The sequence below is a fragment of the Quercus lobata genome, chromosome 12 (assembly GCF_001633185.2).
Source record: "Quercus lobata isolate SW786 chromosome 12, ValleyOak3.0 Primary Assembly, whole genome shotgun sequence".
Classification (NCBI taxonomy): Eukaryota; Viridiplantae; Streptophyta; class Magnoliopsida; order Fagales; family Fagaceae; genus Quercus; species Quercus lobata.
Genome location: NC_044915.1, coordinates 18,826,467 through 18,854,174, shown reverse-complemented (window position 1 = coordinate 18,854,174; position 27,708 = coordinate 18,826,467). Strand labels below are relative to the sequence as shown.

Here is a 27,708-nt window from a genome sequence, read left to right as displayed (position 1 = left end):
TATATACACTTGTCACTTTCATTTGTTTTAAAACCATTAGAAAGCAAACATTGATCAAATTTCTCATGCCATTGTCTAGGTGCTTGTTTTAAACCATATAAAGATTTCAATAATTTATATACCTTGTGTTCATTACATAGCATTGTAAAACCTTTTGGTTGGTCCATGTAGATTTCTTCTTCTAAATCTCCATTTAAAAATGCCGTCTTTACATCCATTTGATGTATCATCAAATTATGAATAGCTATTACAGCAATCAATAATCTAATAGATTTAACTTTAGTAACAGGAGAAAAAGTATCGAAAAAATCAATATCTTCTTTTTGTTTAAAACCTTTAGCTACAAGCCTTGCTTTGAATTTTTCAATAGATCCATCAGGTTTTAATTTTCTTCTAAGTACCCATTTACATCCAATTGTTTTACAACCTGGAGGTAAATCTATAAGTTTCCAAGTATTATTAGAGATAATAGATTTCATCTCATCATTAATGGCTTCTTTTCAAAAACCTGAATTAGGATAAGATAAAGCTTCTTCTAAAGAAGTAGGGTCACCTTGTAAATTATACACATAATATTCAAGACCAAAAACCTTTTCAATTCTAGGTCTTTTACTCCTCCTAGGTTCAATCTCATATTCATTAACATCATTTGATTTAGATGTTGAACATTCAAATTTCTCTTGTTGTTCAAAACCTCCATTATTTTTATATTTAAATGGAAATTTATTTTCATGAAAAATTGCATCTCTAGATTCAATTATTGTATTATTATCAATATCAAAAAATCTATAAGTTGTGCTATATAACGAATAACCCAAAAATACACATGTAGAAACCTTTATCCCAAATTTAGGTCTTTTAGGGTCAAGTAGCCTCACATATGCTAAGCAACCCCAAACTTTGAAAAAATTCAAATTTGGTTTATATTTTTTCCATAATTCAAAAGGAGTTTAAAAAGTTATTTATTTATTTATTTATGAGGTACTCTATTTAAAATAAAATTTGCAGTTAAAACAACTTCACCCCAAAAATATTTAGGAGCACCAGAACTAACAAGCATAGCATTGGTTAAATTTATGAGAGTCTTATTTTTACGTTCAGCTACTCCATTAGAAGATGGAGAATAAGGGGCAATAGTCTCATGAACAACACCAAGAGATTGAATATAATTATTTAGACCAAGTGTATCATATTCTTTTCCTCTATCAATTCTAAACCTTTTAACCTTTTTATCAAAAGTATTCTCAACTTCTTTTAAGAAAATTGATAATTTTTCAAAAGCATCACTTTTGTTTTTCTTAAAATAGACATAAGAATATTTTGAAAAATCATCTATAAAAGTTATAAAATACCGATTATCTCCACATGTCAAATGTCCTTCAAATTCACAAATATCACTATGAATAAGTTCTAGTAATTCTGTATTTCTTTCAACAGATTTATGAGGCTTTCTAGTAATTTTAGTCATGCTACAAATTTCACATTTTCCAAGTTCATTTTCAAGTTTAGGAATTAAACGTAAACCACACAAATTTTTCATATATTATTAATATGACATAATCTACCATGCCAAACATTCCCACAAGAAACAATATAAGCAGAACTTGAATCTTCATTCATCTCAACATTAAGTTTAAACATGCCATCACATGCATAGCCCTTGCCAACAAACATGCCTTTTTTAGAGAGTACATAATGATCAGCCTCAAAGACTTGTTTGAAACCAGCCTTATTCAACAAAAAGCTAGAAACTAAATTCTTTCTAATGTTAGGAACATGAAAGACATCTTTGAGAGTGACTTCTCTCCCATAAGTAAATTTGAGAAGGACCTCTCCAATACCCACAACCTCAATGGTACGAGAATCATCAAGCATAGTTTTCTTTTTCTCATCTAGGATGGTGTAGGTCTTGAACCAAGTTTTATCATAGCAAACATGTCCAGTTTCCCTAGAATCAATCCACCACCCTCCTAAGCCTTCAAGAATATTAATCTCAGTAACCATAGCCACAAGAGGCTCTTCAATGACATTGGCATGAGCCATAGGCCCATGTTTCCGAAAACGACAATTTCTAGCCAAATGTCTAGGCTTACCACATACAAAACATGCATAATTGCTATTATTAGCATGGCTGCCATTATTTGGAGCATGCTTAGGATGGTATGCTTGGTTCTTTCTTTGATTAGAATGGGTCTTATGTTGAGGCTGATTTCCATTTGGCCTTCATTTGAAATTTCTTTTCTTAGGCCTTAAATAGTCATCATTTTTTGCATGGACTTTTGGCATGTTTTCATTTGAAGAAATAAAATTTACCTTAGAACCATTTGCTCCATGGAGTTCCACAGCTTTGTCTTGGTTCCTTGCCTTTTCCTCCACTCTCAAACGGGTGATAAGGGATTCAATGGAGAGTTCCTTTTGCTTGTATCTCAGGATTTTGGCAAACTCTTCCCAAGACTCAGCTTGTCAATGATGGCTGAAACTTGCATTTGTTCATCTACTCGAATGCCTTTAGATTGAACATCTTGTGAAATCATTTGGAGTTCATAGGCTTGTTCCACCACGAACTTGCCTTCAACCATCTGAAACCTGAAAAATCGGCTACATGCATATTTCTTGGATCTAGCTTCCTCTGTATCATATTTTTTATTCAATGCCTTCTACGTCTCTTTGGCTAATTTGTAAGCTTGATCATAATAATCATACAAATCATCAGAAAGACAATCAAGTAAATAATTTCTACAATAAAGATGATCCTTATCCCATTTCTTAACATCTTTTTCATGTTGAAAAAGTTCTTCTTCAATAGAATAAGATAAAATAGTCTTTTGTCTCTACCTCTTTAAGTTAACACCACAGAAGCGGAATGGCTTATTAAGATCACCCCTCCAGAGGAATTAGACATAACATTACCATTTTCCAATGATGATTTTGTGTTCTCCATTCGATTTGTCTCAAAATTGTTAGAAATAAAGGAGAGAATAACATGAATTTTCCTTGGAAATTGCACAATATGATTTTACCAAAAGAATGGCGGAGATGAGGCGTGGACCAAGTCACTATCTTGAGACAAATTGTGTCGTCTACAGTTTATCCGATGTAGTTAGAAAAATAATTTCTACACGTTGTCCCCAAGATACAACAGTCCAGCCACTTTTACTGATTATTCTTGTGAGCCTACACTACTCATAGGATATAAGATCTCTATAGCACTTTCTTTTCCTGGAAAGTAGAATAAAGATAAAATATTTGTTAAGAGTAAGAAGCAATAGATGATGAGTGTTTAGAACAATAACAAAATTGATTTTTGAAAGTCTATTGCTTGGTAATCCAAATAAGGTGATATGATAAACTTTTATTTCTTTCTATATATATATAATATAATAGCCGGACATGAACTTGTCTTTTGCCAAAATACTATCGCTCTGTTTGTTTCAGCATTAACGTTTTCTGGAAAATGGTTAATTTTCCAAAGAGTATTTTCTAGAAAACTGTCTTATTTTCCAGTGTTTGGTAACGACCTTGAAAATGCGCTTGAGAATGTTTTCTGGTGTTTGGTATACAATTTTTTTAAAATATTTCTTGTATAATTTAAAACGTGTATATTATGTAGACTAACTAATGTAATCATTATAAATAAAAAATCAAGAATGAATTTGGTTTTCATACTAATTAATCTAAAATTTTGACAATAAATACAATCAAAATTAATTAGTTGTCAAATTTTCATGAACTTTATCACTCATCTTGCTCATATATATAGACAGTAACGTACGTACACACACACACACACACACATATCAACCATTTGTCTACTATGGTCAACTACAAGTCTTCAATATTACTCTAAATTATGTATTTACATAATGTACTGCATAATATATCATCACTATATAGTATCTGCTAACAAAAAATGTATTTGCCAACAAATGCAATTCTCCTAAACAATTATCATTCATTATATAACAATATTAGTCCACGGTAAAGATTGTCCCATGTAAAAGCAATTTAGAGCAATATAGTTACTATGTTTAAAATTTTCATCTTTTACTTCTTTTTCATTCTTTCTTCTTCTTCTTCTATTATTTATTTATTTATTTATTTATTTTTTTGCACTTTATGTATGAAAAAAAAGTAACTTTTGCTTGGAATCCATCAAACCGAAAATTTCTTAGAGAAAAAAGAAAATCGAGCTTGAAATTCAAAGCAAAGAATTGAGATTTTGGTAGAGAGGAATGAGATAATTACCGTTGCAAATTTGTTCTCCTTTGCAAGTTGGAGCTATTGATTGATCAGTGAAGTAAAGAAAAATCTAATAAGAGAATTGTGTTACAGAAGGGAAGAGAAACATGGAGAAAAGAGAGAAGAGAGACAGTTAAAGAGAGAGATATATGGGAAGAGGAGAGACCAGAGTTAGTGACGGTGAGGGTGTGAGGAGAGAAAAAGTAAAGGGAAGAGAGAAAAAGTGAGAAAACTTACCATGAGAGAGAGAAGGCACCAAAAAATTATGTTTCCCACGGCTATAGATGAAGATAATATTTATAGGAGATGCAACGCATGAGAGAAAGATTGTTTTCCAAAAAAAAAAATTGGAAAACAACTTATAGAAAATAAGCCTTATTTTTATTAGAGTTTTCCGTTGACCAAAGATAGTTTTCCATTTATCAGGTTTTTTTTGTGCTACCAAACACTGGAAAATGTGGAAAACTATCTTTACAGAAGGTTTTCCAGCGAAACAAACAGAGCGTATATGTTGAAATCAATTAAAAGAGTCATAATGCTATTGCAATTAATAGCCCATAAGGTGGTTGAAATTGAATACCAAATGTTTAGAAATTTTCAGAATTTAAAATATTTTCAAAAGATTTGACTTTCCATTAATGTTTTGCTTTAAAACTTTGATTATACACAAAAATTACAACTAGGAATAGAAAGCAAGTTGTAATGCTATAAACCATGAACGGTAAATTATATAAATATATAGTTGTATAAGTTTATGATACTTTCCATCCATAACGTTACAATTAATATATTCATAAAAAAAAATAAAACGTTTGAAAGAAAAAGTTTATAAAGGAAAGTATATAAAATGAAATAAAACCAAAAGCTGGCAATTGATGGTACTAAACAATCACGTTAAAGATAGGAAAACTTTCCTAACTAAAAACATTGATAGCAACTTTTCGAATTTTAATTTATATTCAAATTTCAAATTTAGCAAATAAACCGATTTGTCATAAAGGGAATTATTTCCTTAAATCACTTAAATGAGCATTAAAATAAAATCTGATATTTTTGTAAAAATATCCAATAGAAGGAAAAGGTAAAAGTTACAAAAATAATGTAATCTTTGATCACCTCGAAATTTTGCAAGCATGAAAAATATACGAAAATAATGTAATCTAACGATGGATTTGTTAATATTCGCATCCAATTAAAAAATATTGAGTGTTGTAACATTGCTTAGAGTTACATCACCTAATAACTTGTTATTGAATTAATATTTTGAAAATCCAACCATTGAATTACATGTTCTATATGTTCTTAACATGCATGCCAATTTTCATTTCAATCGGATGTTATTTACCATTTGATCTATAAACTCATCTTTTATGCATTATTTTAAACTACAAAAAATTGAATTCTAACAATTGATTGATGACATGACTATTACTCTTTAATCACCTCTAAATTTTTCAAGTATGAAGAATATACGAAAATGATGTAATCTAACGGTGGATTTGTCAATATTCGTATCCAATTAAAAAATATTGAGTGGTGTAACATTGCTTAGAGTTACACCACCCAATAACTTGTTATTGAATTAATATTTTGAAAATCCAACCATTGAATTACATGTTCTATATGTTCTTAACATATATGCCAATTTTCATATTAATCGGATGTTATTTATCATTTGATCTATAAACCCATCTTTTATGCATTATTTTAAACTACAAAATTTTGAATTTTAACAATTGATTGATGACATAACTATTAATCTTTGGTCACCTCAAAATTTTGCAAGCATGAAGAATATACAAAAATAATGTAATATAACGGTAGATTTGTCAATATTCGCATCCAATTAAAAAATATTGAATGATGTAAGATTACTTAGAGTTACACCAGATGTAACTTGAACCCAACCCTATATATATATATATATGTGTGTGTGTGTGTGTGTGTGTGTGTATAATGTGGAAATAATGACTTTCTAAAAACTTATGTGACAAAAACATAAGAAGTTAATCAAAAATAAAAAGATTAAAAAAAAAAAAAAACTTTCCTATTTATATTATGGCAAAAATTCAAAACTGACCCTATAACTTTCAACTTTTGTCGTTTGAGTCCTTTAATTTTCAGTTTTATTATTTCAGTCCTCTAAGTTTTAATTTTTGTCAATGTAGTATTCCGTTAGACATCTGTTAAATGGTACCGTTAAGTTTTTTTTTTTTTTTTTTTTTAAATCATAATTAAAAGAAAATAAAAATCTGTTAGTAAAAAAAAATAAAAAATAAAAAGGAAAACATTGAAGGGAACGACGTCGTCCCCTTCCCTGAAATGAGAGAGTGCATTTCAATCCACATCGGCTAGGCCGGAATTTAGGTCGGCAATGATTCCTGGGAACTTTATTGCCTCAAGCATGGCATTCAAGCCGACTCTCAACTCAAAAGATGGTTCTGAGTTGCGTGCAGCCACTGCCCACATGGTAGAGGTAATTCTTGGGAACTTTACTGATGTGGATTTGCTTAGCGCCCATGGTAAGATAGGTGACTATATAGTGAAATAGTCCTAAATACGCCTATCTTTTCCTCTACTGATTATATACTTGAGTTTTCCTTTAACTTCTTATATATGAGTTTGACAACTGTATTGTTTAATCATATCTGTCTCTGGGTATGGTTTTCTTGTCCGATGGACATTGGAGCTTGTGTTACATGGTTTCTGGTCAACTTTTTCATAGTATTACACTTCTTTAGCCTGATATTTTCGCATTTAGCTTCAGGCCCGCTCAAGAATATTTTCGCTTTTTTTTTTTTTTTTTTTTTTTTTTTTTTTCTATTTCAGCTTGATGGCCAGATGCCCGAGTGATAAGACTGTCAACGGAGGAGACGATGCCTTCAACACCTTCTTTAGTGAAACTAGTGCCAGAAAGCACGTTCCTCGTTCCCCTTCCAACGTTTTTTTTTTATAAAAAAAAAAAAAAAAAAAACAGATTTTATTTTCTTTTAATTAATTACCAAAATCAAAAAAAAGAAAAGAAAAAAAAAAAGAGACGTAACTGTACCAATTAACAGATATCTAATAAAATGACAAAAATTGAAATTTAGAAGATTGAAATGACAAAATTGAAAGTTAAAGAACTAAAATGATAAACGCTGAAAATTAGAGAGACAGTTTTGGATTCTTGCCTTATATTATTGTATAGTTTTCCGATATTAGCATTAAAGTTACTAGCATGAATACGTATATCAAATTATCACATGGGACCACTTGCAAAAGTGGTGACAAAAGTTGTCCACAAATTTTTTTTTCTTCTTATTTAAGTTATTGTCAGATGCAATCTATGATTCACAATTGCAGAAGTGACAAAATGTGACAGTTTATGTATGAAATCTACAATTCATAGTGAGTAGACTGTAGACAGATCAGACCATTTAATAGGAGAAGTTATATTATGTTTCCGGTGTATTTAAGTTTTGGATACCGTTTATTTTGTTGAAAACTAAGAACTTATTATTAAAAATACTGTAACAAAATAATTTTTAAACTATAAATAGTGCCATGAGACCCACGGCTGACCTGCTTATGCGTATTTTTTAAAGTTTGACTGGGTTGTGAACAATGTCATGAGACCCAACCAAAAAACGCAAAATGCCTAATAAACCTCAGGCAAACGCATGCGAAGATAGGATAGATAGTAATAAGAATATTTATTTTTGACAACACTGACAAAGAGGAAGATAGAATAGTTCTCACCTTTAAAATCTGCAAACCACTGACTAAAACATTCATTGTGTGAGTTCTCCTAAGATATTTTTAGCACAAGCAGTCTCATTGTGATTAGGTCAACTGTACTTTTTGCTTAAATGTTTTAGATTAAATTGATATCCTTGTCCTAGTTTTCCTTATAACAGAATACCATGGTAAATTGTGCTTCAAAATACATTATGGAATTTGAGTTCCAAATTTGATCCTAAATTCGAAAGCATTCCCTAGCACTTTCTCACCAGGAAAAGAAGTTACTAGCTTCTTCTTTCTTCTTCTTCTTCTTCTTCATTTTTCTTGAGTGAAAGGTAGAATTTTTTCTTCCTTTCATTTATTTCTAATGCTGTTTACTCCATTTTCTCAACAACCCAAACAGGATTAATAAAATTTTGTAAAGATTATTCAAGTAAAAAGAAATATTACGCAACAAAAAAGGTAAAAGAGAGAAATATGAACATGAAAAACTGCTACAGTCGGAGGAACTTAACCAACATCTTTGATCTGACCATTATGCCATACTGCATCCTCTGGGCAAACTAATTATCTCTACAAATTGAATAAGGTCTGGCACTGGGACTTACATTGTAATTCACATTTTTTAAAAACTGATTCATTTAAATTCAATTTAGAAACTGTTTTTCATTCCCATCAAAACTATTATAAATATATATATATATATATATATTGCCTTCAAAAAAAAAAAATATATATATATATATATACACACACACACAGGAAGTTACACCCGTGTTTACCGTGTACATTTGCTGCATGAATAGGCAGCACCCCTATTATTTTTTTACAAATTTCTAAAGAATGACATTAATATGTAGAATCCGATAGAGTTCAGTCATGCTCACCACTCCTCAATCACACTCATGGGCCATGATGGTCTCAATGTAACCCAAGAACTCGTCGTTGATGAAGATGGCCGGATGGGCTGCTGCTAGTTGGAGCAGAGGAAGATAGGCCGCAGATGACTGTCTGAACTTGAGTTTGCATTGCTAAGTTTTGAATTTCTGATGGGTATAAGCGAGGATTAATTGTGTGGCATACCCTATTTAATTACTTGTAAAACGATGATATGGCATATTGGGTTTGAATGGTGTAAAACAAGGGTTTTACACCACATCATTATTGAATTTAATCTCCTTTAACACAGCTTATTTTTAAACAAAATAAGCCAATGAATATATATAAACTCATCCTCACACCACTGGTGACTGCGAGCCAATAAAAATATTATAACATTAATCACTACCATAAATATATAATCACTACCATAAAAACTCAGATATATATAATCAAGAGCCCAAATACCATCAATCACTAACCAGTCTAAACCTGCCATCAATCATCCAGTATGTGCTATCTTTAAGGCTAGATACAAAACTAAAAGGAAGTCATAAAAGCATACGTGGTTGGAGTCAAACAAATGCCTACTTCTATCGCCAATACTCTAAACTTGTGAGTTAAACCAACTACCATTACAGTTATGCAGCACTATTGGGGTCATGAACAGTAAGGGAGACAACAGGATCTTGGAGGATATCACCCTGATTTCCAAGGGGCAGCAGCTAGCTTCTCAAAATTAATCCGGTTGTTCTGAATGTCTTCCTTGATTGCATCTGCATGCATCTGCAAACCGGCAATTTCACGTATTTTGTTCTCCATTTCTGACTTGATCGATGCACGTTTTTCCTGTAACTCAATGATCTTCTTAGAAATATTGGCCATCTCTTCAGCCATTTCTGCTTTCTCACGATCAAAATGCAATATCTTGCCCTCAGCATCTTTTGACTCATTCAGAATCTGTGCTTCCCTATCTTTAAATGATATCATTTCATTGATACGGCTTCTTAAAAGTGTAACATCAAATCCTTGCTTTTCCAAGTCACGAAGACCCTCCAAATAGCTATCGAAAATGCTTCTAGGATCACCGAATTGCAACTTGGATATTTTCTCAACCAGACTGGAAAAAGTTACCATATTACCAATTGCCAATCCCTCACGGTATGCCTCTGTGCACTTAACCAAAGGACGAAAATGTGGATTTTGTGGCAATGCTTTAAATATTTCCATAGATTCAATTGTCTTCCAGAGTGGCGAGCTCTTCACAAACGGCAAGCTTCTATTCTCATCCAACGCAGAGTCACCTGTTGTATCAGTTGCAGGAACCTGCTGTTCAGTACCAACAGTTGCAGGAACTTGCTGTTCGGTATCAACAGTTGCAGGAACTTGCTGTGCAGTATCAACTTGTCCTCTTGCTTCACTGAGTTTATCAGCAGTTCCATCAACTGGTCCTTCTCTTTCTTCACTGCGTTCATCAGCAGTTCCAGCAGACAATGGTCCTAAGCAGAAAACAAATATAATCAGAACATATTGCTATAACAGGGAATGAATTAATATGTAAAACTAGCTTACTTGGCTCATTGACATTTGGTGGACTCTGCACTCCAAACCATGCTGATAGAGGTCGATCATCATCATCAGTATTGTCAACCCTTGTCATAACAGCATCATTTGACGTGCAATTTGTCCCAGAAACTTCAGCTAATTTTCTTCTGGAGGCATCATGAGAGTCTACAAAATACAAGCTATAGCTTCAGTTCGAGACATCAGTTGGACAATAGGATAATACACTTCCTTTCATGTAATTATTTGTAATGGAGTTGTTTCCCAGGAAGGTGGGAAATCACCTCCCCACCCCCCCCCCCTCCCCCCCTCTCTCTTACTGGACAACAGGATAATACATTTTCTTTCATGTAATTATTCGTAATGAAGCTGTTTCCCAGGGGCGGGAAATTTCCCCCCCCCCCCCAATTACTTCTTGGGGCTAGTCAAATTTTATCTCTTACTATGATCTTGGTCCTTGCTTCTGGTCTCTAATAATCTTCAGAAGCTACTTATTTGGGGACTGAAAAAAAGAAGCTAAAGTTGAACAAATCAATTTTTTTTTATTAGTTTGGGCCCCAAGGGGAGGAAGACAGGGTTATTCACATTAGTGGCCTCCACTTTATAAGACATAGTCCCAAGCTGATTGTGCTACCCCTTGGGGAATAAGATTGCACAGTCATACCTGTAGACTGCTCCCCTGTAACCATATCTGAAGCAACTTCTTGAGTTAGATGATCTTTTACATCAGTTTCATTAGCAGCACCTCCAACTCCATTCTGCTCCTGACCTACAAATCAGAATGCACAGTGGTTTTTGTAAAAATGAGAAATATTTAGAGCATTATTGTGGCTTGAAATTATTATATACCTCCCAGTGAAGCTTCTGAGCTTGTGATTACTAATTTACGTGGTCTTCCTCTCTTTCTTTTATTGCTGCTTCCTCCAGACTTCTGCTGATCTATCTCCTGCACAGAAAAAACAAAATCATAACCAATTCCACCAGGCTTAGTAACAAATGGAAATTAGAGAAAAGACAAATCACTATGGTGGACCATTCACTAGGTGTTGAGTACCAAGTCTAGATACAGAACCAGCGGTGGAGAAGATTAGCCAAAGTTGAATTACTAGCAACTTGATATGACACAACCTGGTATTGTAGCTTATTTTAGATAATGTCAAATGGAATCATGTCCAGAGCTGGAAGTTTTTAACACTTAATGTTCAATCTCAATCCACAATTTGAATACTAGGCCCCAACATATTGATTAAATTGATAATGCTATAGAAATCTATGTGCCTTTTCAAGTGCTCTCTCTCTCACACACACACACGCATTGTACACCATACTAAAATGGCTATACTTTGCCTAAAAAGAGTGGCACACTAAATACCCCTGACATTTAGATAATTGGCTGTAATTTACTTCTGAGTTCTAACTTAAATAAGGTGAATCCCAATATAACACTTACCATGATGCCCTTGTCTTTTGTTGAATGATTTGTATTCTTCTTCTTTGAAAGATGTCGAGGATTTCCAGAGACTAAACCTCCCATCTCCTTAGCTTCTAACCCTAAGATAAAAGGTATTCCAGCTTCTTTTTTTACACCCGCCTGATCACTTTCTTTTGCAGTGCCACCACTTGCATTGCCTTTCTTACCTGCATATAATCAAGCATCAACATTCTTTCCAATAGATGATGATAATAATAATAATAATAATAATAACAATAATAACAATCTGTTAGTGTTAGTGGTATGTCACTATGCAGTTATTAATTAATTGACTAGTTATTCTTGTATTAACTTAAGGGTATTCTAGTAGACATGTCATATCACTCCAATAGATTTGATTCTTATGAGAGGGGAAATGAAATTAACTTAAGGGTATTCTTGTAGTTGTGTCATATCACTCCAATAGATTTGATTCTTATGAGAGGGGAAATGAAATTCATGAGGCTTGGGAAAGAACCTTGGCACTTGAGCATAAAGAAATGGGGCTGGATGAATTTTGCAGGAGGAAATTCTGCAGGCTGAATCTGATGGAGCAAGAATTCCTCTCCACTCAACGGAACAAGACCAAGAGCTAGGCTCCGATACCAAATGATGCAATACACAAAATACTTGCACTTTCTACAGAGAAAGATTCTAGAGAGAAAGGGAAAGTCCAGAAGAAGAGGAGGAACTCACACCTCAGTCTAAACTCAAAACCTGAAATTCTGGAACTTTTATAGTAAAATAATCAAGGAATATTACAATGCATGTACATGGATATTTACAGCCTAGGATTTAATCATGGGTGATGGCATCAAGACGACATCACCCACAACTAACTCACATTTATCACATGCTAAAATACAATTGTAACATTTATCACATGCTAGATTTAATAAAGCACATTTACTTATAAAATTAAATAAAAATATTTAATAAAGCACATGACTTCCAACAACTTCCTAAAATCTAACATGCACATGTGCCAGTAACTAATTCTCTCCAATTTCAATTACCATAACAAACTTGGCAAATTTGGATTTAGCTACAATAACCATGTGGCACCAGTGAAATTCAACTAGCCTTGGCCTTCTTGTGCAACTTGGCCAAGCTAGGCCCCCATGCATCCCATATGGCATTGTGATGCTATGTCATCATGCCACATAATCTTTCCCATATATGCATTACACTCACCACCATATTGCATTCTTCTTTGGTTGTAATCATGGTTGTCAAGATTGGGATTCTACACATGATTGGCAAGGGGGTCTCGTGAATTGGATTGAGGATTGTAAGATTCTACTTTTCGTTATATATTATGACTTATGATTACTAGTATATATAAGGATTGTAAGATTCTACTTTTCGTTATATATTATGACTTATGATTACTAGTTTATATATATATATATATATATATATTATTCATAATATATGTTAATCATTGGAAAATAGTAAACTTTGAAAGAAATTACTTATAAAAAGCAATAACTACCAAGTACCAAATTATAAATACATGACCAAATGACAAATTTCAAAACTTCAAAGTTACAATTTCAAAGTTCTTAACAGCCCAAACTTTACATACTGTCCTCCTTTTTTTCCCCAAAAAATTTCCAAAAAAAATTTCCTAACTTCCTCAAGCACTTTTGAACATGGCTCCACGTTTAAAAACTAGTTCTAGCGAAACAATGCTTAAGTCGATAAATTTCACCAGAAAAAATAATCCCTCAATACTTACACTTATCCTTTTTTGAATTACTATCTACTTCAACTTACACAATGAAACTCAAATTTGAGAAAGCCTTTAAACATAGAGAGTTAAAACTTAAAAGTTATACATCATGAGAAGGATAATTAAACTCAATTCCAAGCAAGAATAAGTTGTAAGAACTCAGGGCAAGTGATATAATGAACTTAAAAGCACAGCTATGAGCAAAATGCAACAAAAACCATAAAGCTATAGAGTATAAAACATAGCAAAATATGCTGACCTGAACTTAAAAGACAGTCATACAGCTTTTAAAAAAATAGAGGCAAAAAGAGGTACACATTACACAATGAGTTTAACTATGAGACTGAAGAAGCTTGTAAAAATAGCAAAGAGTAGTTCTGAGGCTTGTATTGTATCTCTGTTTTTTTTTTTTTTTTTTTTTTTTTTTTTTTTTTTTTTTTTTAAATAAATTAAAAAAAAAAAAAAAAAAAGAGTTTCAATTGCTTAGATTAAATTTTTAGATACACGACCGGAAGTAACAAACCATCCATTTCCTAGAAAACAAGTTATAAGAAATTCCAAATTCCAAAATCCATTTTTATTTTCCCCGTAAAGTAAACAATGCTAAATGATCACCAAACAATTCATTTTCTGTCAAATTAAGATCAGAAACTTAGCCCCAGCAAAAAGCATGAAAATCTATATCAATTACTAGATGAGTGAACAAGCCAACAAATATGGGGAAAAATTAAAGAACCGGCACCGGAACCAGAGAAAAAACTCACCAACACGGAGTTGCATCACCGGCACAGGAGTTGTCTCCCTCGATTGGGCATGGCAGTAGGCGCGACGTCGTCTCGGCACAGTAGCAGTCTCTCTCTCTCGCAGCAAGCACACCAGTCTCTCTCTCTCTCTCTCGGATTGTGCTGAGTTAGGGATTTTGGAGATTTTTTTATATTAAAAATTCAATTTTTACACAATGGGTTGAGCTGACAAAAAACTCAGCAGGGCCCTTTTTTTTCTCAGCTTGGACTCGAAATTGGAGCCCCAATAACCAAAACAAATTCATCTAATCCCATGCAATAGGATCGCGTTACGCTCTGGCATGCGATCCCATCGTGATTCCACATCCTACTCGATCCAAATCGATTCAGGGGAGTGGGATTGTAGGAAGATCCTACAATCTAAGACTGCAATTTTGACAACCTTGGTTGTAATTGATATGGCTGTAGAAAAGTCTATTGTGATGTCTAAAGAAAAAATATCCTTGCTTAACAATGATGACGTGCCAAAATCAATTACCTCAAAGAAGTTAAATGGTTTACAACAAAAAATTTGACAGATGTCCTTGCTTTTTCTTTTTTCTTTTTTGGATAAGTTTGACATATGTCCTTGCTTGGGCACACTTTGTGAAAGTCCTTTTAAGTGGGAAACAAAAATAAAAATATTTGACAGGTGTTTAGATGTCCTAATGCAGAGGATCCGACCTATGAGAATTGGATGAGTAAGTATTCCGTTGTTATGGGGTGGTTGTGGCATAGCATGGAACTCCATATTGCTACTATAGTCGTGACTCTTTAGCTCTTCCAAGCAAATTTAGGACTTTATTGCAAAATCTTTTTCGCATCAGCATAACGTTTTTTTTTTCACCAAACAGTACAGAAAATCATTGTCTAAGTACTACAGTGGCCTTGAGAACCATGGAATTAATTCTGGCAGTATCAGCCCTTTACTACTAATTTGGAGCAACAAAAACATTAGAAGGAATTTATGATTACTACATTAGTCTTGTTTAGGTTCTAATCTACATGGTTCCAAAGATCATAATTGCTAGTGAAACCTTACCTTCAACTTGCCAGCGAAACCTTAACTTCAACCGCCAATGCTCATTCTCATTTACTTAACTCATCCTTAGGCCAAGGCTCTATTTACATAACTTTGAAGAGTCTTCTACTTTAGTTTCTAGTAGTGGAGGTAGTAGTTCCTATAGTGGTTCTCGTGGTTATGGTCATGATGTTGGACATGGTTACAAGAAGTGTGATCATTGTGGTGCTCCAATCACATTGAATGTTACTATTGGGGTATGGCAATTTAGATTACGCACATCAGGTCAAAAATAATACTACACAATCACATTCTACTTAAGCTCTAGCTATACATATGACTCCTAGTTTTGGTTCTCAGGAAACACTCATTGTTTAACTTAGCAAGCTAATTCAGAAAATGCATATTTCTCTTTCCTCTTATTTCACTATTACATTAACCAATTCTGATAATGTTACGTGTGCAACAAAATCTTCTCTGTCCTGGGTCATTGACTCCAACGCTAACATTTGTTTGGTTGATTAACTCTCTTTTCTGATTTTCATCCTTTAAAATAAACACCATATTGTTTTAGCGCAACCTTTCCAATAAATAAACCAATGAGTCCCAATTTACATGATCATACGCTCTCTATATCCCACTTACAAATCACACCCAGGATACAACTCTTCACTCTATTATCCAAACATTCCTTCGCGCTAAGGACCGAATCCAATATCTGCCAACCCCCAACAACAGCATTCTGTGTCTCATATACGAGTTTATCCAACACCAACCACCAATAATTGATACACTTCCCATAAGGCTAATGGGCCGAAAATCCCTAATATTAATAGCATTATTCTTTTTGGGAATTAATGCTTGAAAAGAGGCATTAAGGGACTTTTCAAATACAAAATTCCTCTAGAAATCTACAAAGAAAACTTTCCTCCTTGGAAACAAACAGTAGGCTATCTAGAGACATTCTGTCCCGTTGCAATACTGTCCAGACTTTGCTTTTTGTTGCTATTAGTCACACTTAGTTTTTATATCAGCTTGATATCAAGAATGTCTTCCTTCATGGAGATTCCTAGGAGGAGGTCCACTTGGATCAACCACCTAGACATGTTTTAGCCAGTAGTGAACATCTTGTATGTCAACTGAGAAAAGGCTCTATAAGATTTGAAGCAATCCCTTTGTGTATGGCTTGATCGATTCAGTTCTGTTGTGCTTGAGTATAATTCTCAGCATTCTAACATTGCTAATTTAATCTTTTTACGCCACTCTTCCATCAGTATACCATTGTTTTGATTGTATATACGAATGATATAATCATTTCTGGAAGTGACTCCACCAGAATTGCTGATTAGAAATGATATTTGGGTCAAAAATTCCATACCAAAGATTTGGGTTCTCTTTGCTATTTCCTTGGAAGTGGAGTTGCTCGTTCCTCTCAGGGAATCTCTCTCAAAGGAAATATGTATTTGATCTTCTGTCAGAAATAAGACTCTTGAGTGCTCATCTTGTTAAGACTCCTATGGACTCTACAGTTAAACTTGATTGTGAGCGGAGTGAACTGTTTACTAATGTTGCTGATACAGAAGTTTAGTTTGGAATTTGATTTATCTTACTAGTAATTGCCCTGGCATTACTTATATCATTGGTGTGATTAGTCAGTATATGCATGCCTCTCATCAACCCCATTTTGAAGTTGTCTGTCATATCTTGTATTATTTGAAAGGATCCAATCAAATAATACATGCAGAAAAATCAGCTTTAACTCCGTAGGATCACTTGGGCGCAAACTGCTCTACAAGCCTTTTGCTTCCCCGTGTATTATTGGTTTCAATGATGCTAATTGGGCTAGTAGCAGCTCTGATAGGAAGTCTATCCCTGCTATTGTACCTTGGTTGAAAGTAACCTTGTTACTAGATGTTATGGGTTCATTCTTTTCTTCAAGATATTGGTGGTGGTGTTCCTCTTCCTATGGAGATGTGTAATAAAAAGATTGTCATCCTCATTGCCAACAATATCATTTTCCATTATCACACCAAACATATTGATGCAAACTGTTGTTTTAGTCAAGATTTATTGATGATGAAACAAATTGCCACCCCCATGTTCGCTCCAATGATTAGCTAGGTAATATCTTTACAAATCCATTAGCTAGTGCCTCCTTCCCACGATTATCTTCCAAGCTGGGTATATTTTGATCCATATGCTCCAGCTTGAGGGAGTGTTAGCATTAGTTGTTATGTGGCTATTTTATAATTGGCTTGTTAGTCTTGTATTAGCTTAAGGATAAAATAGAAATATATGCAATGGTGGAGGGACTGAAAAATTAAGCCCTAAACCGATTTTCTAATATATCTCCTTCAGTCTTCTCTTCCTTCTCATCTAACCCTAATCTTCCAAAGTTTATAACTAAAAAAAAATCCATAAAATGTACATGTGGGATTATATATACCTGATGCTGAAGTCAGTGGGTCTTTAACTGGTGTCTTTGTATATCTTCTTTTTGTATTTACAGGATTTGTTCTTTGATTGTCCAATTTACCAAGCTCCCGTTGCTTAGTCCACTGCACAAGGAAAGGAAAATGCCCCGGTTAGCCATATCAGGTCACTGAAAAAACAAATTGATGCACAGATAAGTGATTATCATCGCCCTTCAATGTGATAAAAGAAAAAGGAAAAAAAAAAAAAAATCATATAGAATGGTTTACTTTAAATCAAGGTGTTCTCACTAGATACCTTTAACACAAAATTGCTTCTTGAGCAGTATCCACCCCAAATAAGCCAAATGGATGAGGTTTTCATTAACAGTCTTACAAGCTATACACAAATGTTTGTTTAAGTGGTACTTCAACAAGAAAACTTCTCTCTTTGGCTATTCGGAAGCAATCATGTCAGCAAGTTTTGTTTCAAGACACATGCAAGCACACATAAGAATACTTAATACTATAGTCCACAGCACCAAAGCCGACATATCTTCTTATTCTTTTTATAATTTCTATAATTCTTTATTCCTCACACCCCCCCCCCTCCCCCACACCCCCTCTTTTCATTTTTTAAGGATCTCGAATTATGGGGCCTACATCTGCTGACATCAATCAGCAACCAATTGATACAAAAAATAAAAAATGAAAAGAAGGCTGCACTCTTTTTTTCTTTTTCTTTTTCTTTTTCTTTTTTTAAAAAGAGAGAAGAAAATTACCAATAGCAGGAATGTGCACACACTTGTGAAGCTGGAAGTTAGCATATAATTCAATAAACCATAAGAGTTGGGTTGGGTATAGCAACTATATATTTAATTTAGTACTAAAATAATCCTATGATACAATTTCCATTTAAAAAAAAAAAAATTTAAAAACGCACTAAAAGCAAAAACATTTTGAGATCAAACAACCCATATCTGTAAAATTACTAAAGTAATCCTAGAACAGGGTTCCCTTTTTTTAAAAGTAGAATTGTGAAAAAAACCAAGGGTAAATACATTTCCTTGCAAAATAGACTATAATATGTAAGATATATAACTGAATCCCATGTTAGCTTTGCTAATGTTCAAGAGTACATTCTGCCTCTGAATTTGCAATCTTGACTTGGAGTAGAAACTTTGAGAAGAGAACAAGTACTCATTATGGATGGGACAAGGGGTTAATTGATAAGATTTCAAGGTGAGACTTTGTCATGAATTGCAAATCATGTGAAGGTTGATGGTGTCTCTTATTTCAATATGTTCACATTTGACACGGATTAAAATTTGAGTGTATACTGTATATGGCAAGGGCATAAATGAAGGACTAATGGGAGAGATTTCCTTTCCCCTAAAAAAGCTCTTACATTAACATATCCATGTTTATCTTGATTGAAAATTCAGCATAGAGGTTTTGAACAACTAAAATGATTTCAAGAAGAGATTCAACTCACAGCTTTCCTTGGCCTAACAAGGCTCTCAGTTTTAGCAGAAGGTTGATTCCCAATGACACCTGATAATTTTGATCCTTTACCACCACTGTTTGGAGTAGCCATTCCAGAAAGTACTTTCATTGATACTTTGCTTGGCGTCTTCCTTGACTGACTTGCTGTAATGGATAATGGGGCCTCAGCAGCATTCTCTGTTTTCAACTTTTTTGAAGGAGGTGTCCGTGTAGCATCACCATTAGGAGTGGGCACTTTAAATTTTATAGTCTTCATGCATGGGGTCAAGGCAGGAGTAACTTCTTTTCCTTCGTTAGGATGCTGCTCCATCAAATTCTTCACAGAATTTGTAGAAGGAGGGGTTCTATTTTCAATTTTATCCTTTGCAACACCTGAACTTTCAATTTGAGTGGTTATCACAGGGCTACCAGTATTGTTTTGAGCATGTCCTGACCGTTCTTGAACATCTGAAGCAGGCAGTACTTCCTGAAACAAACTCTTGTTATTTAAGCTACCAATAAATGTGTAATATCACCTTATGATTATAAAAGTATTCATTAAAAAGTGATTGTAACTTTAATAACTCTATCTCATGCATGCCAATAAACTTTTAATTTAAATTCATCTCTGTTATCTAAAGACCTACTTAATGACATACTTGATTGCCTAGGCATGGTCATTTGTATGCATCTCTTAGCAAGTCATGCACCAAAGTTGAATCTTTATAAGAACAAAATAGTTAATAATGATGCAGCTAGAAGTAACTTCCTAGGAAAAACAATAACCATCTAGATTTTTTTTTTTTTTTTGATAAGTCTAGAAAATTTATTATATAACCTGTTACTAAATATACCTCATACCAACAAACACATGTTAAACAATAGTAATGCCACCAAATATTATGTCATAAAAATTAATTTAGTTTATGTGTCAAGTCAATCTTCCAATTGTCCCTTTCCTGATGAAGATTGGGAAACCACTCTTTAGCACATTAACGTTAGCATTAGATGAGTCCGACACTATGTGAAGGTTTGGGAATAACTTATTTAGTTTTTTGCTGAAAATGTTTTACTAAAAGTGTGGTAAATATACTTGTACTTTGAAAAAGTGAGGTTTTAAAAAACTTTACATAAAAGCTAAAAAGCAAATAGCTCACTTATAAGCTATTACCAAACACACACTATGATTCCAAGGAGATTCAAGAACATTATTGATTGTTTAATGAATTTATTTTTATGGCCACTTCCCATGCTTCTCTCATAACTATCAAAAGCAATAAAATAGATGTGGGTTCATCCAATCAAGCCATCCATCCTACAAAGATATTCTCATGTTGGCCCTATGCACTGTGTAGTATAAAAGAATTTAATTTCTCTGTCCCCTTTCTAAGGAATGATTTATCCACCACAGGTACTATGAAAACATAAAGATCATTTAAATAGAGAAGGGCAGCATGACATTTACACTTTCTTTTGGAAGAATAGAGAAAGAGATACATAAGTTTGTCAAGAGCATAAGAATGCCAGCCACAATAACAATAGCAAACCTAAATTCATTGCCACCATAGAGAGGGAGAGACCATACCTCCGATCCTGTATCCCATTTTCCATCTTTCCATTCCACATGGGGTCTTATTTCTGACTGATTAATTATCTTATTCTCATTCGCAAGCTTGAAAAAGACAAGATATCTTGTATCAGTATAAAGTTTCACAATCACACCAGGCCGCCAAGCGAAGTCCCAAAATGCATCCACTTTTTCCAACACGTCATATCTCTTGTTCACAGGAGGATGTGGAGGACGAGGCCGAATATGAAGTAAATCTACGGTAATCTTCTCAAGCCCAGCCTCATCACCATTTCTCGAGCTCTGACACTTCACAATGAATGTGTCATCCTCGTTTTCTTTAATGACAATCGCAGGGAACCAAGCATCACGTAAATTTTCTTTTTTGATATTCACTTCCACATCCGTTCCTGAGCTAAAAATTGACTCTGCCTTTTTCTTTAGAACCAAAATACCCAATCAGCCGTATGGAATAAAAGTTGAACGGTTAACAGATATGTAGCTATATAAACGAAGAGAGAGCAAAATAGAAATAGGGGATCTTCAGTAACATACAAACAAAATATTAAATAGATAAATTGAAACACACTAAAACCGAGGATAAAAAAAAATAGTATCATAAATACATACGTTCGTATAAATAGTATAAATAGTATCATCCCTAACCATTTGTATAAATACAGTGCATACATTTCAACAAATTAGTAAAAATTAGAATCTGATGACACCAAGTAAAATTAGTACTAAACATTAAGTACTATGAAGATACCATATAATTCACACACAAAAATCTATCAAGAGATTCAAGACAACATTGTCTGCTCATAAATCACTACAACACAGTTAAAATTGTGTGTGTGTGTGTGTGTGTATTCTTTTGACATACCATTTCATTATATCAAAAGTACTACTTAGTTCATGAAATGAACAAACCCAACAGATTAGCACCCACCAAAACAATTAGAAAGACCATACCACAGTCAAACAAATAAAAATCCCTCCAAAATATTAATTAACCACATAACATATCTAGATAAGCAATTGAACAATCGAAAGCATATTACCATTAAACAAACATACAATACACACACCAAGATCAGCAGTTTAACAAGCCAACCAAATTAATACAGATAATAAAAAATAAAACAACAATAACAGTAGCACATAATCCAACAAAGAACACAACATTACTGTCCAACAAAGAAACAATCCTTCAGAAGACTAGTTAAGCACATCTAGATCGACAATTTAACAAGCCCACAAAAGTATTTCCCATCAAGACAACAGTATTTAGCACATGCACCAACGAAAAACACCACATTCCATAAAACAAAGAAACAGTTCTTCAGTATACTAGTTAACCACATGTAGATCAGCAAAATAACAAGCTCACAAAATGAATACCACTCAAAACAACATCTTTTAGCACATATAGCAACAAAAAACACCATATTACCATCAAACCAAAAGACAATCCTTCAGAATACAAGTTAACCACATGTAGATCAGCAAATTAACAAAAACCCACAAAAGTATTACCTAGAAAGACAACAGCTTTTAGCACATGCACCAACTAAAAAGACCAATTCAACAAAAACCCACAAATTAAAACCCATTTTCAACAACAACGAAAACCCTAAAAGCCACATGGAATACCTGCTTTGCAGGCGGAAGCCACTTCCCCTCAAGCCATTCAAGGTGCACCCTCAAATCCTTAACCTCAAACTCAATCACATCAGGTGGGTTCTCAAAGAAAACCCTGTACCTCGACTTTCCCAAAGCCTTCTTAACCACACCAGTCCACCAACCGTCTCTACAGTAAGCACCAACAATCTCACCTTCAACGAAATCCTTAGTGTTAGCAACGTCGTCTTTGGGAGGCAAAGGTCTCACGTAGGACAAATCAACATCCTCCTTCAACTGCTCAGACCCATCTTCGGTTAGCAAAGTCTTGTACTCGACCCGAGCTCTCTTGTGCTTCTTGGAAATAGAGGACTCAAGAACAGTGGCTATGTACCAAGAGCCTTTGAACCCTTCTTCGTCACTGCTCACCTCGACTTCTGTGCCTACTGTAAAAAGCTGATGTGGCAGTGGTTGTGGCTGTGGCTGAGGCTGTGGCTGTGGCTGTGACTCGCTGCTGCTTCCGAAGCTCCCCATTTTGGTTGTATTACAAGTAGGGTGGGGTTGAGTCATGACTCATGAGTGAGAGAGAGAGAGAGAGAGAGAGAGACCCTCGGGGATCTACGCTTTTTTTACGGTCAAAGCTGTGAGACTCGCTTCACTCCCTAACCCTTTTTTTTTTTTCTCTCTTTTTTCTTTTTTTTCTTTTCTTTTCTCGTATAGTTTAATACATGCGTCAATTGAGCTACAAGTTTATAGACATTAAACATAGGGTAACTCTAATTAATAATTATACTTACATTCTTTTCTTGATCTTATTTATTAGTTCAACTCATCAAGTTTTTTGTCATCCAATAAGAGATTTGAGATCCTAAAAACCACCATACATTATACAAACCATGTTATAGTTATGCCTTTATAAATTTTTAACAAGAAAGTTTAGGAACACAACGTGTGTCGTAATTGTGAGATAGTCGACTATAAATGGTAAAGAAAAAAATAGTATGTTCATGTGAAAGTAACTATCCACCACTCACAATTCACAACTTCAAGAAGTTGTTGCAAATATTGTGAACTTAGAAAAACAATGTTTGATAGTGAGTAAATGAATTATGAAGACAAGTATTGCACATAATAGTATTAAAGCCTACTTTAAAATAAATAAGTAATTGTTTTACCATTTTACTTGGTACAAGTAAAATATACTTTTTATATGTATATTGTTATTATATTTATGGGTTTTTTTTTTTTTTCTTATAGAAAAGCAATGAGCCAGTGACATTTATTTTATCAAATTAAAACCAATGAGAATCATCTCATATATAATGTTCAATAAAACAAATAGAGACTTTTGTATACAAGTCTCTCTCCTCAAATTTAAAATTAAAAAAAAAATCTGAATACTAATATTATATTAAGATAAAATTTAAACTAAATTATATTTTGACTATTAAAAATTTGAATTCCTATCTTAACTTTTTAATTTTGTTTTATCCATCTGATTGACGAAATTAACATTTTAAAAACAAAACAAAATTGAAATTTACCTATGGTAAAAGGAGGGTAAAGTTTTTTTTTTGGGTAATCGAAACTAAAGTAGGGTAAAGTTGATTGTGAACCAATGTTCCTCCAACACCACACAGTGCAGAGACAGACAGTGACAGTCACACACAACAGTCCACTTGTATTACTTTTCATATTTTACAGCTAATCGGGCCCCCTCAACTTTCTCAAAATCCCAAAATCTCCCAAAACTTCATAAAATCTTTTTATCAAAGTCAATTGCAACGCCTCCAACTTCCAAGTCCGAAAATGGCGTCTCTAACAAGCACAAGAATTCCCAGAACCCCATCAACCTCTTTCCCCAAAATCCCATCCAAATCCCACCAATACCCACAATCCATATCTCTAAAACAACCCCACCAAAAACTACTTCTAGCCATTAAGGCCTCGAACCAAAGCACAACTAGCTCTTCTTCTTCTTCGCCAGGATTGTACTCAGCCCAGAAATTCGAGCTCACTGCTCAAAACGTGGACTTGGTTCTCGAGGATGTTCGGCCTTACCTCATTTCTGATGGTGGAAATGTCGATGTTGTCTCTGTTCAAGATGGTGTCGTTTCTCTCAAACTCCAAGGTGCAAATATCACCCCCCCCCTTTTTTTTAATCTGCTAAGCTTAATAATTTTGTTAATATTTATTGAGTATTGGGGTGTTTTTTGTTTTGTTATTGTGTAGCTTGTAGTTCAAGTAATTTCAATGGTTTTGTTTTTACAATATTTGTTCTTTAAAACATGGAGTTAGCTCATGAACTATTGGTATGATCAATCGTGTAGGATTACAAGCAGTATTTCTGTATCTATGTTTCATGAAATGTTCCATTTGAAGTTTATTTTATGGAACCCACAAGTCAAGTTAATTGGGGAACATTTATTTGTTGCCTTGGATTGGTGATTGGTGGTATAGAATAGATGTACATGTAATGAATGAAAGGAAGTTGGATCAAAAGCTTGGAACATTATGAAATATCTTGGGAGTTTGTAGTGAAAGAAAGAGCCCAAAATTCTGTGGCTGTTTCAATGTGTTTGTGCTACTACTCAACTTAACATAATTGTTAGAACTCATAATTTGATTGATTTGTTATCCTACAAAGTAATTTTTTTAAGGATTTTGGTTTTCCGGATTACTTGTGTTGCTACTTTCATCAAACATTTTGATGTAAAATATGTAAATTTCAAAGCCTACCAATTTGCATATTGTTCTGATTGTCCGAACTTTTATGTTTTATGAAGCTTCACTAGATGTTGAAGCTTTTCGCCAAATATCCCTTATTTATTTGACAATTAGGAAAGATTTCACAATTGGCACCACTGGAATTGGATCCTGAACAGACCATATACTGAGACACCTGAATTGGATGCCCCTTCTGAGGGAAGGGGGAATCTGGTAACTCTGCGTGATAGAGTGATGTACATCCAGATCATTGCCTAACCCTGCTTGATAGGGTGATGCACATGCAGATTGTTGTCTACCTCTATTCTGGATGGATGGATTAATATGATAAGCCTTAAATTTTCCAATTATCAGTAAGAAAAGACGGGAAGGAAAACAATATTGGTTGATTTGGTGAATGGTTTTCATTTCCATTTCCACAAAATATATAATTCTTGTTCTTGTGTCTTTTTTAAGTATGTGTTTAACAGAGTTACATGTTTGCAACACATAACTTTTTTCTTTTTTTTTTTAATTATCAAAAAAAAAGTATGTGTTGCAAACATGTAACTCTGTTAAACCCAGCTGAGACTTCTGTGGCTTTGAACTAATATGCAGGAGCTTGTGGGAGCTGTCCTAGCTCAACAACTACAATGACGATGGGGATTGAACGAGTACTGAAGGAGAAGTTTGGAGATGCAGTCAAGGACATTCAACAAGTATATGATGAAGTACAGGAGACTAATGTTGAGGTGAGTTTTATACTGACATTAGCTCATAAGGAAAGAGAATAAGAAATTAGTTGAATTTTATTCAGTGATCATGACATTTCTATATGCTCTGCCATTGTAGGCAGTGAATGCTCATCTTGACATACTGAGACCAGCCATTAAGAACTTTGGTGGGAATGTGGAAGTGTTGTCTGTTGAAGGTGGGGATTGCCTTGTAAAGTACATGGGGCCGGAGTCCATTGGATCAGGAGTTAAAGCAGCAATTAAAGAAAAGTTCCCTGATATTGTGAATGTTGTGTTTACTGACTAGTTTGTTCATAATTTTAGAAATTCGGCTAATTTGTTATATATTCTGCATTTTCCACTGGGACAAGGATCGCTTTGTCAAACATGGTTGAGCTGCAACTTCTGAAGCCAACTTGTCCAAGTAATTCATAGATAAATGAGCTAAGGCAGTACATGTAATGCAATGCATATTTGTGTCTTGGATTGTACTATGTATCTTATATTATAATTTCAATAGATGGCTCCTCTGGCTCAGAGTGCACAGTTCAAATATTCCTTGCTCACTAGATGATTTGTCATTTATTTATCTTTTTTTTTTTTTTTTTTTGGGTTGAAGATTTGTCATTTTTTTTAATCTCTACATGAATGTTGTTCTAAATGTGTAAAGTTGTGATCTACAACTAATTTGTATTGGCTTTAATTCCGTGCCAAATTTGGTTGTAATTTTGTTCAATCTTTTGTACCCTGTATTTTATGTGGGATTTCATGTAAGGATTGTGTGTGAGAGAGAGTGTGAAGGCTCAAGACAAATTAAAGACCAAAGAAGTTTTCGCAGGTAGCTCGCGAGAAGCCTTCCCGCGAAGTGAAGCATGTGCTCAGCACATGACTTGAATGTGAAGAGTCATGACAGATGGTGACAGTTGGTTTTCGTGAGTGTCTCACGAGTAAGGTTTTCTCGCGAGATACTCGCGAAACACTCTGTTTTGCCAATTTGTCATATTTGATACATTAGGTCTTTACCCACATTATATATACCCACATTACCCACATATATTGTGGAGTGTTTTTCAGAGAGAAAACCCTAGTCATTACCCTTGAAAGTGAGAAATTATCATACCCATCATTTTTTATAAAATCCATTGTGGTTTTCTTTAATTCCTACCTCTCCATTTTTAAATCCTTGAGAGGTTGATAGTCCAAACACTTACCACACACCATCTTGAGTGTAAAGTAAGGTTTTGGTGCTGCTGGGAAATATTGGAAGAAGCCATTTGTTTGGTGGATGCAATTGGACTGAATTGCGTGATCCGGAGAGCTAGAAAAGATAAGGTTTTGTTAAGTCAGTTAGTAGCGGGAGCTTTAAGGGCTCGAGTACATGGGGTAGATTAAGGTCGGAGGGTCTTTTGTTATTCGTGTACTCCAACTTATTTTCTAGTGAATCGATTTACCGTTTAGAAGGCAGTGGCGAGGTTTTTCGTTGAATTTTTCGGTTACCTTTTCGATAACACATCGACGAGTTATCTTATGTTTGCATTTTTCTTCCCTACTCTTTTAGCTTTCATTTTAAAGCTGTGATTTATTGAATATAGCTTAGAGTAGTTATATTGTTTATCCGCTCACATTTACTTTATTCCGCACTTAGTTTAAGTTAAAGTAAAATCAACCGAATTATAATTTTAATTTGAGAGTCTAAACAGCTTTTGTGTTTTCACACAAATTCGAGCTTTCAAAATGAATCACCCTTTTCATTGTTGGCCTTGGGTAAA

The 27,708-nt window shown here is 34.0% G+C and overlaps 2 protein-coding genes across 4 annotated transcripts; one reads left to right on the top strand and one right to left on the bottom strand.

Annotated features, from left to right (window-relative positions):
- Nucleotides 1–9,229: 9,229 nt before the first annotated feature.
- Nucleotides 9,230–23,154, bottom strand: LOC115970017 (DUF724 domain-containing protein 6-like). Of its 3 annotated transcripts, none has more exons than XM_031089670.1 (10): nt 22,533–23,154; nt 20,895–21,314; nt 19,320–19,796; nt 17,860–17,971; nt 14,375–14,515; nt 11,855–12,042; nt 11,254–11,347; nt 11,069–11,173; nt 10,414–10,572; nt 9,230–10,340 (listed from the first exon to the last, which is right to left on the bottom strand). In XM_031089670.1, exons 1-10 carry the CDS (start codon nt 23,067–23,069, stop codon nt 9,541–9,543), a joined length of 3,033 nt encoding a protein of 1,010 aa, XP_030945530.1. In that variant the 5' UTR covers nt 23,070–23,154; the 3' UTR covers nt 9,230–9,540. The 3 variants fall into 3 exon arrangements, with proteins under 3 accessions (XP_030945530.1, XP_030945529.1, XP_030945531.1); XM_031089669.1 differs by having other exon boundaries at nt 11,254–11,350; nt 22,533–23,153; XM_031089671.1 differs by lacking the exon at nt 14,375–14,515 and having other exon boundaries at nt 11,254–11,350; nt 22,533–23,152.
- A 986-nt stretch (nt 23,155–24,140) lies between these two features.
- LOC115970015 (nifU-like protein 1, chloroplastic) lies at nt 24,141–26,494 on the top strand. Its single transcript, XM_031089668.1, has 3 exons — nt 24,141–24,630; nt 25,824–25,957; nt 26,058–26,494. The coding sequence occupies exons 1-3, from the start codon at nt 24,309–24,311 to the stop codon at nt 26,244–26,246; spliced, it is 645 nt and encodes a 214-aa protein (XP_030945528.1). The 5' UTR covers nt 24,141–24,308; the 3' UTR covers nt 26,247–26,494.
- The last annotated feature ends 1,214 nt before the right edge of the window (nt 26,495–27,708 follow it).

What these genes read in the sequence shown, in the direction of transcription:
- LOC115970017 (XM_031089669.1), bottom strand. Translation starts at nt 23,069, where the DNA reads ATGACTCAACCCCACCCTACTTGTAATACAACCAAAATGGGGAGCTTC. An exon ending in GGCTTCCGCCTGCAAAGCAG is followed by an intron (nt 21,315 to 22,532) that starts GTATTCCATGTG and finishes TTGGTTCTAAAG; the next exon opens with AAAAAGGCAGAGTCAATTTT. An exon ending in ACCAAATGTCAATGAGCCAA is followed by an intron (nt 10,341 to 10,413) that starts GTAAGCTAGTTT and finishes TTTTCTGCTTAG; the next exon opens with GACCATTGTCTGCTGGAACT.
- LOC115970015 (XM_031089668.1), top strand. Translation starts at nt 24,309, where the DNA reads ATGGCGTCTCTAACAAGCACAAGAATTCCCAGAACCCCATCAACCTCT. An exon ending in CGTTTCTCTCAAACTCCAAG is followed by an intron (nt 24,631 to 25,823) that starts GTGCAAATATCA and finishes ACTAATATGCAG; the next exon opens with GAGCTTGTGGGAGCTGTCCT. An exon ending in TACAGGAGACTAATGTTGAG is followed by an intron (nt 25,958 to 26,057) that starts GTGAGTTTTATA and finishes CTGCCATTGTAG; the next exon opens with GCAGTGAATGCTCATCTTGA.